Source organism: Python bivittatus, unplaced genomic scaffold (genome assembly GCF_059951505.1).
Source record: "Python bivittatus isolate LINGU-HERP-01145 unplaced genomic scaffold, Pbiv_v1 ctg000840_np1212, whole genome shotgun sequence".
NCBI lineage: Eukaryota > Metazoa > Chordata > Lepidosauria > Squamata > Pythonidae > Python > Python bivittatus.
The window spans coordinates 31741473-31756893 of NW_028277113.1; the positions used below are offsets into that span (position 1 = coordinate 31741473).

Genomic DNA, 15421 nt, shown 5'->3' on the forward strand with positions numbered 1-15421 from the left:
TTCCTCTTCTTCAAAACAATCTTCCCATTCCCAATTCCTTTTTTCTGTTTTCAAATATCCTTCCTTGTTTTCATAAAAGAATCCCTTGATTTATCTACTCTCTCTGCTATCCCTTCCCTCTAAACTCTTGGAGAGTACTGCTGTGATCCAATAACCCCACTGTGGAGAGATGTTTCTGCTTTCCTTTCACTATTGTTATCTGTCAGTCTCTGTTCTTGGCCCACCATTCTGTTCTTTTCAAGCAATCTTTGGATGGCCTCATTATACCTTCTGACTTTTAGTACCAACTGTATGCTATTTGTATATGGTTCTATTTTTTTTACTGAGAATTTTTTCATTCTCATCAATCTTGTATTTGCAACTGTTCTCCAATATTTTCTAATAATCCAAATGGATTATGGAACATTTCAGACTCAACATATCTAAGGCTAAATTGCTCTACCCAAGACTATCTCTCCTGACAACACTCTTCTCCACTGATAACCACAATACTAATAGGCATAAAGTATTCCTTTGTTCCTGGTATTCAGCCTAGCCCTACACCAAAAAACATTCCTATTCTTAATAACTGCAAATACGTTTTCTTTCTCTTTAACAAATTATCTATCTATACCTTAACCTTCATTTAGTCTCTCTGCAATTTCTTTACAGTCCTTTACTATCTCAATTTTGATCCCTCACCTCTGTTCGCTATTCCAGAGTCAAAATAATTTACCACCTCGTGGCTCTGGTAACATTAATCTCTCCCACCAAGAAAACTCTTCATTAGTTTCCATTCTACTAGATAAAAAAAGAACTGCTTTAGTTTTACCTTAAAGCCTCTCATAGTTTATTTCTCTATTTTCACATTTAGTACCCCCTCTCACAATTAATTTCACTCTTCCTAGGTCTTCTGTTCCCTCAAAACTTGTTTTCTCTTTTCCTGACCTTTATGCTCAGAACTGCTTTATCTATATAAAGCTACCTCCCTTCAAATGTCTCCTCAAAACTCACCTTTCCTGCAAAAGTGCTATATAACCCCTTAGCCTTCTTATCTCTTGTTGAATAAATAAGTCTTTGTCCATATAACTGAATGTCATTTTTCTATTTCTACTCCAATATTTTTTTCTCAGTGTTGAATTTTATACTGTAAATTCTGTGCAGGCAGGAGCCTACCTTTTTATTTGGTAATGCCTTACAATTCTGTGGCACCATATCAGTTACAAGCCAAAATAAAAATTAAAAGCAGTAATTATTTTCAAGCAGCAATAACTGAAGTTACAGTGAAACAGCAGAGAATTTGAAATAAAGATGCACATTCATTAATCATGTCAGGAAGAACAAATTTACAATATTCTATTTTCTTATGCCTAGCAATCAGTTAATAATGAATAATTTCCAGAATTACAAGTTGGGAATAAACTGTTTTCTTCTCATTTTTTTCTGAGGAGGAGAAAAAAAAAAAAACAGAGAAAATTAAAAGTTTGAGGTGAACACTGGAAAAAAACCCCCTCTAATCAAGTATTTTCTCTTTGGAATGACTAAAATGCTTTTTAACACACTATTTTAAACCCAAAATATCAATATGTTTATGTAAAATTAATTTATATTGTTAGAAATTCAGTGTTATAAAGTTTAATTTAACAACTAAATATGCTACTAATCCTCAATACTGTAACCATACCAGACTAGTTGTTCAATAAATATACTTTTTAAGCTACAAAATCTGTGGTTTATATTTCCAACTTTGATTCTTTCCCACTTCATAGATGACAAAAACAGTAATCTGCTCAGATAGAATCACACATTCTCTATTATTCTGTACATCTGTCATTTTTGTGTATATAAAACTAATGGAAGAAGCCTATGCATGCTTCTGCTCAATTGGATATATATGTGTATAACAGACTGACATGTATACTTTGGGGGCTGATATTCTCTACACACTTATTGGAACTACATTTCATTAAACAAAATGAGCTTTTCTTCTAAGTAAACATAATTGTTCAGTAGGTTCATACATTTGCCATATATGCAACCAACTACAAGACTATATATAGCAGTTTCATTATTACTAATAGAAAGGAGGTGCAACTTTATTATAAATACCCACTAACAAATTGCCCATAAATAAAAGCCACATTTTTCCATTTTACTTAACATTTGGTATAATCATATATGTAAACTACTTACCACAAACAGAGTTCCACCACCACTTCTGCATTTTGTTGATGTATGAAGGCAGCGAATATGTGTCACCTATAAATATTTCATATAAAGTAAACAGATTGTGTCTCCAATTAAAGCTAAGAGACCAAACTGAGTTTAAAATATGCTTAAATCCTCACTGAATTCAGTGTGTCTATTTTAGGTTACTGTACTTGTGATAATTAGTCTACTCTACATATAAACCAGAAGTATACAGTATTAAATGAAAAGCAAAGTAGGTAATAACAATATATCTAAAAATATGTTAACGTTTCAAATCTGCCCTCTTCCTGCATCTAAATCTCTATGATTTAACAGGAGAAATACCTGCAGGAAGTTCAGAATAGGAAAGATAAACAGCTTGAACAGTCTTGCTATAGCCTGCTCTTCAGAAATCCTTATAATGCTCCTTTTCTACAGGAACTAAAAAAAAGAAAGCCGTGAAAGGCATCCTATCCAGAGAAATCTTCAGTGCTTTTGTGACATGATCAACAATAATATTCATCCCCTCCTACACATCTGCCTACATGACTAGAATCCTGAGAAGTAGATTATAAATCTTTAATATAGAGGCATCTAGCAGCTGACTTATTATCTTTGCTGGCACACTAAAGAAACTGCAAGTTCTGAAATAATAAAATTTGTTATCTTCGTAATAATATTGTTATATTATGACTTTAAAACAGCCTAAAAACAGTTCCCTAGTAAAATGGATTAGGAAATTATTGCAAACAAGGAAATTGTTCATTTTTGAACAAAAATTGGATGACAAGGGGGTGAGGAGATTGACAGAAATATGCTCAGGGAATACAGTTATTCTTTGAATGAGTTTAAATCTCCAGAACAAATGAACTATATTCTAGGGTACTAAAGGAACTAGCTGATGATCTGGCCAAAGCTGTACGTATTCTCCTTGAGGAATCCTAGACAACTGATGAAATGACAGATGACTGAATGATAGCAAATGTCCCTAACTCCAAAGAAAAAAGAAAAACAAAAGCAAAACCAAGCTCCAACAAACTATAGACTAGTCAATATGATTTCAACATTGAATATTCAATATTTCTGAGAAGATTCCAGAGCAGATAATAAAAAGATACAGTACCCTGAAAACAATGTGGTAATTGCCAGAAATCAGAACAAATCTTACCAGACTAACTTGACCTCTTTTTGATCATGTAATTTCCTTAATGGATTCTGGGAATGTTACAGCCATAATATATCTTAATTTTGAAAGCATTTGAAAAAGTATTCAATTATAAGTTAATTAGCAAGCTAGTTAAGTGTGGAATAGATACTCTGACAATTAAGTGGATACCCAGCAGACTCAAATCATATTCAAAGAATGTTCATTACTGATTCCTCATCAGGAGGATCTTAACAAACTGGAACAATAAGCAGAAAGTTACAACAGGGACAAATGTAAATTTGTATGTTTGGAGAGCTAAAGCTAAAGCTTAGATCTGTGCCCCACCTGGCTGGTAAAGGCCTTGCCGGAGGTGACAAGCGGGTCGGTAATGGCGGTGGTTAATGCATCCTTGAGTGAGGGGGTGGTGCCCCAGCCCTTCAAGGAAGCTGTGGTTCACCCCCTTCTTAACAAGCCATCGCTAGACACTACCTGATAACTTTCTTCCTGTCTCCAACCTCCCCTTCTTGGAGAAGGTTGTTGAAAAGGTGGTTGCACTGCAGCTCCAAAGGATCCTGGATGAAGCAGATTATCTGGACCCCTTTCAGATGGGATTCAGGCCTGGTTACGGGACGGAAATGGCATTGATCATGCTTTTTGATGATCTCTGGTGGGACCAGGATGGGGTAGTTCGTCCATCCTTGCTCTACTTGACCTCTCCGCAACTTTCAATACCACCAACCACAGTATCCTTCTGGAGTGGGGGTTGGGAGTGGGGAGCACTGCACTGCCCTGGTTCACTTCCTTCCTCTGAGACCATTTTCAGTCGGGGTTGGTCGGGAGCAAGAGATCCAACCCATGGCCCCTGCTTTGCAGGGTCCCACAAGGGCCGGTGCTTTCTCTGCTCGATCATTCATCACCATGAGGTGAGATATCATCAATATGCTGATGATACTCAATTATACATCTTTGCCCATGGTGGGTTAAGTGATGCCGCAACTGCCCTTTCTTGGTGCCTGGAGGCTGTTGAGGTCTGGATGGGGAGCAACAGGCTGAAACTGAACCCTAGCAGGACAGAGTGGCTTTGGATTCAGGGCTCCTTGGTTCTGAGAGAATTACCATCTTTGGTCATAGATGGGGTGGCACTGCCCCAGATGGACCTGTTGCACAATCTGGGGGTTCTCCTGGACTCACAACTCCTGCTCAAGGAGCAGATGGCAGTCATGGCCAGGAGGGCCTTTGCTTCTGGGTCCAATTCAAGGTGCTGGTTATCACCTTTAAAGCCCTACATGGCTTAGGGCCTGGTTATTTGCAGGACTGCCTTTCCCCAGTTACATCTACCCAGCCAACCAGAACAGGGAGGATGGTTCTGTTGCAGGTCCCATCATTGAGGGAAGTTCAACTGATGGGATCATGAAGAAGGGCCTTTTCTGTGGTGACCCCCTCCCTGTGGAATGTCATTCCCTCTGAATTAAGATTGGTCCCCACCTTGATGTTGTTCCGGAAGGCCCTGAAGACATGGTTTTGCCAGTGGGTCTGGGGACCCCAAGCTGAAAAGGAGCCGATCAAGTGGTTGTGTTGTGTTTTTTGGCCACTGCGGGAGGTGGGTGTTGATGGGTTTTTGTATTGGGGATTTTACTCTGTAAGCCGCCTGGAGTCACTGTGTGTGAGTTGGGCGACCATATAAATTTGCTAAATAAATAAATAAAAGTAAAAAGATAAGTACAGGATGGGGATGACCATAATGGGCAGCAGCACATGCAAAAAGGATCTCGTGTCTTGGTGGATCACAAGTGAACATAAGCCAAAAGCATGATGCACCTGTTAAAATACTACTAACAACAACAACAACAACAATAATCCTGGATTGCATCAATAAGCGCTTACTACCAAGATCAAAAGAAGTCATTGTTCCTATGACAGCATGCAGTCATCCATGACTCTCTGCTAACCTTCACATGTCCTGCCTTATACTGTAAGTTGTTCTTTCTATGTAATTATGGGTGGGGAGAGATCCAAAAACCTGCTGAAGACCACCATTGGACAAATCTACCCAATGTAGATGACTTCTAGGAAGCAGAATAGGAAGGGAAGTCACATACTGCTAGCCAGAGAAAGAGACTGACAACCTGAGAGAATGCCAGTCAGGGTAATTAAAACCTTTATTTGTTTTAAGTAGAAAGTAGGAATAGAATGTAGATTTAGCAGTGCTCATATTTAGCCAACACTCTAGATTGCACACATAACTGCAGACTTTACCAGAAGGAATCTTTTCTTTACTAGTAAAGAAGTAATTTAGCCTTGGAATGCTTAGAAACTATAAATGTCAACTCTCTGACGAATTTTGCTTTTGGTTATGGATTTACTGCTACAGTGCATCCAGAAAGTATTCAGACCCCCTTCACTTTTTTCAATTTTGTTATATTGCAGCCTGATACTACAATTGTTCAAATTCATTTTTTTCTCATTAATCTACACTCAGTACCCCATAATGACAAAGTGAAAACAGAATTTTAGAAATGTCTGTAAATTTATTAAAAAGAAAAAACTGAAGTATCACATGTACTTAAGTATTCAGACCCTTTACTCAGTACTTTGTTGAAGCACCTTTGGCAGCAATTACAGCTTCGAGTCTTTTTCAGTAAGATGCGACAAGCTTTCCACACCTGGATTGGGGGATTTTCTGCCATTCTTCTTTGCAAATCCTCTCAAGCTCAATCAGGTTGGATGGGGACCGTCGGTGGACAGCCATTTTCAGGTCTCTCCAGAAATGTTCAATAGGGTTCAAGTCAGGGCTCTGGCTGGGCCACTCTAGGGCATTCACAGAGTTGTCCCTAAGCCATTCCTGTGGTGTCTTGGCTGTGTGCTGTGTGCTAGGATCACTGGCATGTTGGAAGGTGAACCTTCGGCCCAGTCTGAGGTCCTGAGTGCTGTGGAACACGTTTTCATTGAGGATATCTCTTTGCTCCATTCAGCTTTCCCTCAACCCTGACCAGTCTCCCAGTCCCTACTGCTGGAAAAACACCTCCACAGCATGACGCTGCCACCACCATGCTTCACTGTTGGGATGGTATTGGGCAGGTGATGAGCAGTGCTGATTTCCTCCAGACATAACGTTTAGAATTCAGGCCAAACAGTTTGATCTTGGTTTCATCAGACCAGAGAATCTTGTTCCTCACAGTCTGAGAGTCCTTCAGGTACTTTTTTGCAAACTCCAAGCAGGGTTTCATGTGTTTTGCACTGAGGAGAGGCCTCCATCTAGCTACTCTGCCATAAAGCCCAGATCGGTGGAGGGCTGCAGTGATGGTTGTCCTTCTGGAACTTTGTCGCATTTCCACACAGGATCTCTGGAGCTCAGTCAGAGTGACCATCAGGTTCCGGGTCACCTCTCTTACTAAGGCTCTTCTCTCCAATTGCTCAGTTTGGCCGGGCGACCAGCTCTTGGAAGAGTCCTCGTTGTGCCAAACTTCTTCCATTTGAAAATTATGGAGGCCACTGTGCTTTTGGGAACCTTCAGTGCAGCAGAAATTTTTTTGTAGCCTTCCCCAGATCTGTGCCTTGCAATAATCCTGTCTTTGAGCTTTGCAGGCAGTTCCTTTGACCTCATGGCTTTTGCTCTGATACAGTATGCATTGTCAGCTGTGAGGTCTTCTATAGAGAGGTGTGTGCCTTTCCAAATCATGTCCAATCAATTTAATTTACCACAGGTGGACTCCAATCAAGGTGTAGAAACAGCTCAGCAACTATCAAGAGAAATGGGAGGCACCTGAGCTAAATTTCAAGTGTTGTTGCAAAGGGTCTGAATACTTATGCCAATGTGATATTTCAGTTTTTTCTTTTTAATAAATTTACAGACATTTCTAAAATTCTGTTTTCACTTTGTCATTATGGGGTACTGAGTGTAGATTAATGAGAAAAAAAATGAATTTGAACGATTGTAATATCAGGCTGCAACATAACAAAATTGAAAAAAGTGAAGGGGGTCTGAATACTTTCTGAATGATGCACTATACTTCTTGGCTACTTAACAGCAAGGAACATTAGAGACCTGGAATAAAGTTATTTGGCTTGTTTAGCTAAGCTGCTGTAATGAAATACCACCTGAAGCCAAAATTGACTTTGCTGTGTTAAAAGAGAGCAAACACACACACACATCTTGGGTGCTGTTTCTTGAATCAAATCCTGCAAACCTCTGAAGCTCTCCTGACAATGCCTCTCTATTCTGTGTTCGTCAAATCTAAGACAATAAGTGGCAAGGCAGAAAAAAATCATGATGAATGGCTGGAGGCATTGTGTATGTTGAACCTGGAAAAAAGAAGACTGCATGGAGATATAACTATCTTCAACTATCTGAAGGGCTGTCAGGTAGAAGATGAGGGAAGAAATTGTTCACAGAAGTTTCAAACAAGAAACAATGGGTTTAAGATGGAAGTTTAGTCATCAGGAAAAAATTCCTAATGATAAGAGATGTTCAATGATGGAAGACACTGGTATGGGAGATGGTTGATTCCTGTCCCTGGATGCATGTAAATAAAGGCTTGATGGCTATCAGTCAGGGATATTTAGTGGTGGCTTTTAGTGGGCAGGGGATTGAACTAGATGATCAAGGTCCTTCCAATCTGTACATTCCATAATCTAACTGGAAAGAGATATTAAGTGAGATGCCACAAGGATCAGTCCTGGATCTTCTATTTGTAAACATTTTTATTAATATTTATAAGGAAATGCTTATCAAATTTATGTATAACACACAATTAAGTGAGGTATGTAAGCATTTTGCCATATTAGAGATATGGGCTGAAAATAATAGAAAGGAATAGAATGAAATGTAACAGAGAAAACTGTAAAGAGTTTCCTTTAGGAAACAAAAATCAAATGCAGAAGTAAGAAGTGGGGCATGCTTGTTTTGGTAAGAGCTGTGAAAATGATCTTGGAATAATAGCAGTATAATCTGGCAGTAAAAAAGGCAAATATAATTTTAGATCTCATCAACAGAAATATAATTTCCAAACCACAGGAAATAACAATTCCACTTTATTTTAGTCTGCTCAGAATAAAGCATATCAAGGACAGTGTTTAGCTCTAGGCACCCCCCTTTAAAAATTCTGAGGAACTGAGTAAGTTCAGATAATGGCAACGAGGATGACTGGGGGACTAGAAAGTTAAGTCATATGAAGAGAGACTGCAGGAAATGGTATATTTAGCCACGAGAAAAGATAACAGGAGTGGGGGTATAGCAAGATGAGTTGCCATGATTGAGGTGGCAGTTTGATCTTGAGTTTTTTTTTTTTTTCTGTTTACCAAATGTATGAAAATGGTTACACAAACCATTCATTAAGTTAATGAATACACCCAGACTATCTGGTATACTTTAATTTCTATTCCAGCACTTAGTGAAGGGCTTAGCCTTGTTGGCCTAAATGACTCCTTCCAGTTCTATGAAATAAGAATCTATGATTTGATAGCCTCCATGCAAGAGGCAATATATGGCACATGCAGCAGACGTGACCAAATGTATAGGAATTAATGTGAATGTTTAAAAACAATATTGGTGCAGCTATTAGCCAGACATACAGCTGAGTGACATTTATAACTTTGAACAAAGAAACATTCTACAAGATATGACTGCTAGCTTCCTGGGTCATGGGCTTTTGACTGTCCTAGGTACCAAAAGAGCTGCCTTCTGTGGAGAGCAGAGTCCATCTACAATAACCAGGGCACACAAATACAAAAAGAATGGATTGGTGTACCAATGTAAACATGTTGTCCACTTCTCTGCCTGCTATACTATTCCCTTTTCTATTTTTCTGTTTATTATACCTTACCATATTTTAAAAAATAAAGGTAGAATCAGGAAGTGTTCAATTTCTTGGACAATATTAAAAGGAAAGATGTGCAGTAAGCCTTTGAGTTTTGTTTTTCCAACTCTTGATCTGTAAGATTCAGGCTTCTTTCAGAAATCAACATCCATCTCTCTTTCACACCAATGTTACTTGAGAATTAATAGGATAACAGACCACAGCACAGTTGCAGATATGTGTAACTAACCAACTCAAATTAATGAGGAAAATGCCATAAAGGAATGAGACTATTCTTTTATAAATATATATTCATAAATCCTTGCAGCTGTTTTATGTGTTGTGGGGCTTATTACACATATTTTGAATACTTTTTTTGCTTGAGATTTTAATAACGCAGCCATAATGGAAAAGCACAGTGCAACCTATCCTTCCCAACTATTTTTAGAAAAGTAATAATGGCCCAATAGTTGAAATGACCTTAACGTTTACACTATCAACTTGCTGCCTACATTACCCCGGGATACAGCTTCAGCTCCTGTGCTTTCTATTAATCAGCTACGGTTTAGTCCAACGCAAGAAGATCTTTGTAGAAGCCAACAGGCAAGAAAACTGTTCGCGCGACCGTGAAGATTGCAATTTCAATCCTATGCCATTATCACCTACTTCTACTCTCAAAACGTACAAGTTGGCACACACGGAGCGCATCTGAGAATTAAGATGGGTTGATTTTCGGAGAGACAAAGGAGCAGGTCGCTCCCTCCGCATCCATCTTCCTCTCACTCGTCGGCCTAGGCCCGCCTTTGCAGGGAAAATAGCGCTGCCCCGACACTCACCCTGTCCTACCGCTGCCTTCGTTTCTCCTCCGCCGAGGAAGTGAGATACAACAGCCCGAGCCTCACGCTCCTCCCCTTCCCGAAGAGGAAGGCCACCGTGCCCTTGGCCGCTCTTACCAACCCCGAGATCGCTAACGGCGCCCAACCTGCCCTTTTAAAGACGCCGACCTTTCCCGACTCTCTCCTTACCAAGCGTGGAAAGGCAGTCCGAAAACGAGCGGAGAACAACATGGCAGCAGCAACAGCCGCCGCCGCCTCAACCCAGCTCGCTCTCCCTCAGAGTCACAGAAACGCACTACTCTGGACGCTCTCGACAGCGCATGCGCAAGCGCAGTGAAAACAGACGGCTCCTTGGAACGCGTGCGCTCTTTCAGACCCGTGTTATGGACGCGCGCGCCCCTCAGAGTCGGATTGCTGCTATAGACAGGACGAGGTTTCCCTTTCGAAAGTGTTGTAAATGAGGGCCGAGGAAAAGACCAGAAATGGAAACTGGCAATCTCTATTTCAGCCTGGAATCCTGATTCATAATGCATACTTTTAAGCCTGCTGGCTCTCTTAAAACAAAGTCCGAACTCGCCCAAGTGCAAAACCACACTTCTACAAGAGTGTCTTCCTGTGCAGTTCGAGCCTGCGCTTGAGATGTTTACTTAACTTCCGGAAGCCGAGAAGAGGACCGAGTTCCCTTCTCCCCCGATTCATTATATGCTAATAATAAGGGCAGTAAAGAGGGCAGTAAGTCTGAGCAGTAAATCGAGCAAACTAATATGACGCTTAGGTTTATCCTTATACATAGAAACTGACAGGAACAGGGATATGTGCTTATTATAGTGTAATCCTGTGTAAATCCATCTAAAAATAAATTTCAGAAGAAGATTAGTAGGGGCTAGCAGTCTGGCACCCCATGGCTGCATGCTGCCTCTGATTCCCATTTTGGAGGCTGTTGGAGCCTCTTTTGATAAGAGTTGCCAAAGTCAGCACCACTCTTCTTCCTATTTTGAGGTGGGAACAGAACTATTGTAATTTAAGTCCTAAAATATTCCTGGCATCATTTAAAAATAGATCTATGTAAAGCATACTATTCCATAAAAATGTTGGGCCATCCCTGGAATGTCCAGATTGGTGTGATACAGGTGTGGAATGAAAAATTCCAGTTTTCTGAAATGTTTTAGTCCAGGAACTCTAGGTTTTTCATCTGTGTATTTAAAAATTATTTTAAAAAACAACAACACTCCCTCACAAAACTAGGACAACCCCCCCCCCCCCGGAAATCCTGACCTTGCTTATGTGTGTCATCAAAGTCATGTCCACTATGGTACTTTTGGTAAAAATTAAGTGTGTTTCCTGGTCACCAAAAGATCACCCATCCCTAATATACAAGTAGTCCCCAGTTTAAGAACCAGTTCCATTCCCAAGGTCTATCCTTAAGTTGAATTTGTATGTAAGCTGGAACAGTATGTATAATACTGCATAAGTGGTATTGTGTAATGAACTTGAGCCATTGTGTATTTAACTCGAATTTTGCTACAATAGGCTCCATTCTTAACTATGGGTGGTCCTGTAACCTGGACATTCTTAACCCAGGGACTACCCTTTAGGACTGCACCATCAGTATATAAACATTTGCATTCTTAATATAGGTAGTTATATGAGAAAAAGCAATCTCATCTTCCTATTGGGTAAATAGGGCATTATTATTTAACTCATTATTGATATTACATATACCCAAAACAAATTAGGAAGGTATTACAAACAGCAGATAGTTTGGTAGAATATTAGGTTGTGTTTGCCAATTCCAATTCTCAAATAATGTTGCTGTAATTCAACTCCAAGGGAGATTAAACTTTCTCAATTTCCACGTAGTAATAAGGACCACACGTTCCAAGTTCTCAGCAACCAAAATGAGAATTGAATGTTTAAATCTTGTCTTGCAGCACAGAGCTTGTGCAAATATACTTTGGCCTGTAAATATTTATCTGGAAGGATAACCTACTGAATTTAGAACTGGACTCTTACAACTCTTTTCTCAGTTTTGTTCTTGCTTACTGCAGACACCGAAGTACAGACTGTACATGCAACATCAGTTGAGGTCATCTTAACATATTCTTCACTGCTAGCACCCAGTTCACAAACCCCTAAATAATCCTTGAATCAAGGGAATATCTTCAGCAATGCAAGCTGCATTGCCAAAATTTAATCCTCTGCAGGGCGTTTCTACATGCAAATAATCCTTTCTCCTCATTCTTACTTCCCACGGTGTGTCCTGACTCTATCGGTTTTTGAAATTCTACTATATAACATTTGGAAATGAATGGTAATTGTTTATGTTGCAGTCGATATTCTTCTTGATGTACCAGTAAAATATCCTGCATTAGCTTGCTGATATAAAATTATAAAAATTGTTTAGAGTATACAGTATCATCAACTCATGGCACTGAAAGGTATTTCCCAATGTTTACGTTCAATCTACTTTCCTAGAAATAAAATAGATTGCTAGTTGTTCCAGTTTTAATATACATGTTTTTCTTCACATATGTTGACAATTATATCAAATTAAATAGCCTTATAAGTAGTACAGAAGTCTAGCATTTAACCTATACCTGCAATAAAGATACACACACATACACACACACGATATGATATGATGTAGTTTATATAATAGTTTATTAAATAAACATCCATAGTGAACTCAGTTTTTGATCAGTTTTCCTGAAGAAAGACATCTGGGTGAACACTCTTCATGACATCAGAAGCAGTAACATTGGATCAAAGGCATCCGAGTAATGTAATATACAGGTAGTTGATTGAACTTATAGTAATAATAAAATAGACCTGTTTTGACTAAGATAGTAAGGATGTTGATCAGATTTAGGTATTTAAGCGGTACTTCTGCTTCTTCTGAAACTAAGATTGAGACTTAATCCGAGCCAGCAGGTGATACTGTAAATGCTCCTTTTGATATGAGAAACAATTTGGTTTGTAAATGAAGGAACAATTAAGAAATATTTTCATCATGATGTATCCTTTAATTAAAAAGTTTAATGAAGAATTAATTTGTTCTAGGAAAACAACTGATATAGCATTTATTGACTGCCATCTCCTGGACAAATGCATGAAGCACTCAATTTTTTGTCTGCATGTGAACAGAATTAGGATGATTAGCCACCAAATTTCTGAATTTCAAGTACTTATGTATAGATATAAATTCCAGTCTAATAGCACGATAAATGCTAACATTTATATTCACAATTCTGAGAGGACAGTGGGGCTAAAAATGATATATTCTCACTGCGAAATAGATAAAATGCTCATTCTTTCATCAACATTTCTTCATATTAAATTAGTACCTGCTGTTAAACAATTCACAGAACATGTAATTTGTTTGGGCCATGCTTTGGCAATTTAAAGGAAAATGGATCAATAATTGTGTTCTCCACAGGCATCCTGAAATTACTGCTAAGGAAGTGTGGTAGTGCACGTGTTGGATTAGGACAGGAAGGGGGAGCACAAATACAATTTCCATACAAAGTTTGCTGGGACTCTTTGGCTAACTCACAATCTTTCAGCCTACCTACCTCACAGGACTGTGGTGTGGAAGGGAGAGAATGACATCCATGATTTTGAGGTGAAAGGTGAAAGATGTGTGAAAATATAAGAAAGCATAAACATTGTTTGGGTGTATTTCTAACCTGCTAAATAGACGGATGCTTTTTCCTGATGTGAGTAGCATCTGCTCTCCTTCTACCTGGTACTCTTCAGATGCGCTGACCTATCATAATGGTATGTAGAAATGACGTTGGGAGACAGGAGGCAGAACTGCAGCCTAGACATTATCATGCAAAAGGTATCTCAGCCCACAGAAGGAAAAGGGCGTGGGAAATGTCTCCGAAGGGGCCTTCCCTAGTTTTCTGGAAAGTGAAAGTAAAAGAGGGGGGAAATACTTTCAGACTTGCAAGTTTCTGTTGCTGTAACCTTACAATAAAGGTAGTGTTAGTACTCATGGTTTGTGCTTCTTATCTGGACTACCTCAAGGCTGACATCTACAATTCTTGCAAAATTGGCAAAGGGCAATGGATTTTGTATAGAGGGTCATAAGAAAATGAGTAAATGATACTGCAGAGTCTGCTTCTGTCTTGCCAGGAATGCAGAAATTCCACCGTCGTTTTCATTTGCAGCTCACAATCAGGAACACTGCAAATGGCTTCAATTGTTCGATGGATATAATTTCCTCTTTCATTCCCATTCTTTTGTTGTGGTTTCAGATTGAACAAATGTTCTGCAATTATAAGTACTTCCAAGAAGGAAAAAAGTGGAGAGGTTTGACAAGATATTTCAGTGACGGCATGGACTTTCCCAATATCTATTGATTTATACTGTTCACAGGAAGTACATGACAAGCTAATAGAAGGGATACAGCTGGGTTATTTTGATATGGTCACTATTTAATGTGAACCGTTGTGTCTGTCTACATCTGTATATATAGTATAACTAATCCTTCAATTTTTGCTTAAATAGGAAGTTGCAAATGATTATAAATGCAAATCATTGGTAAATATTTCTATAGTACACTATTCTATTAAGCAATGCCTACAATTTTGCAAGGGTTGAACAGAGGAGTGGAAGAACAGATAGCGCTTACAGGTAGCCTCAGGTTACAATGGCAATTGGGACTGGAATTTTCATCGCTAAGCAATGCGGCCGTAAAGCGCGATGCCATGTGACTGCATCACTTAGCGACAGCAATCCCAGCAGATGTGGCTTCAATCCCATGGTTATAGTCACCATCTTCACCTTTTTGGTCTCTCTGCAGACCCCCCTGCATGCTTGCCATCCTTCTTCTAGAGCACAGGTGCTAGCTTCTTTATAAAAGCGAACTGCTTGCTGCAAAGCATGTTTCTGGCCTCATGGTGGAGACAGGAGTGTTGGAGTGGTACAACTGTTAAACCAACTAGGGTTAAAGTTTAGAAACAGAGAGCAAATCAGGTTACAAGGGGGTGGGGAAGAATGATGGCAGAGGGGAGAGAGCCCAGGGGCATAAACAGTAATGGTGTGTGCGCAACAGCCTCAAGTGGCCAACAGTTGCTGGACTGTTCCCACTTGTACTGGCCACCTGGCTGCATTCCTGACAGAATAGTCTGTAAAGTATGTCAGACTTCACATACCTTGGAACTGCTTCAGGATGCTGCCAGCTTAAGGGTCACAAACTAGTACTAAAACAGTTAAGGGCAGCTGAAGCTTGTCTAACACATGGAGACTTGGCAGAATAATGACATTGCTTGGCAGCATAATGAGGTTGCCGGGCATGTGATCAGCCTATGTACATATTGTCAACAAAGAGTAATGTGTACCTGTACTGTAAATGGTACTTCGCATAATGCTCTGCTGGAACAATGTATTTCTATCTCCTATCACTGTGTACCCATAATGGTGGTGGTGGTGGGGGGAGTGTATGTTTGTGGGAAAGCTGTAGCCCTTCA

The 15421-nt window shown here is 39.5% G+C and overlaps 1 protein-coding gene across 2 annotated transcripts in view; it reads right to left on the minus strand.

Moving 5' to 3' along the window:
• NDUFV2 (NADH:ubiquinone oxidoreductase core subunit V2) overlaps positions 1–10292 on the minus strand; it is a 28067-nt gene extending 17775 nt beyond the window's left edge. Inside the window, exons 1-2 of one of the 2 annotated variants that reach the window (XM_088130604.1) lie at positions 10137–10292; positions 2173–2238 (exon numbers count right to left, since the gene is read on the minus strand). In XM_088130604.1, the coding sequence (XP_087986730.1) occupies positions 2173–2238; positions 10137–10178 (108 nt within the window). In that variant the 5' untranslated portion in view covers positions 10179–10292. The remainder of the gene's footprint in view (positions 1–2172; positions 2239–10136) is intronic. The other variant, XM_088130605.1, reaches the window with a different exon arrangement.
• Between the last annotated feature and the right edge of the window lie 5129 nt (positions 10293–15421).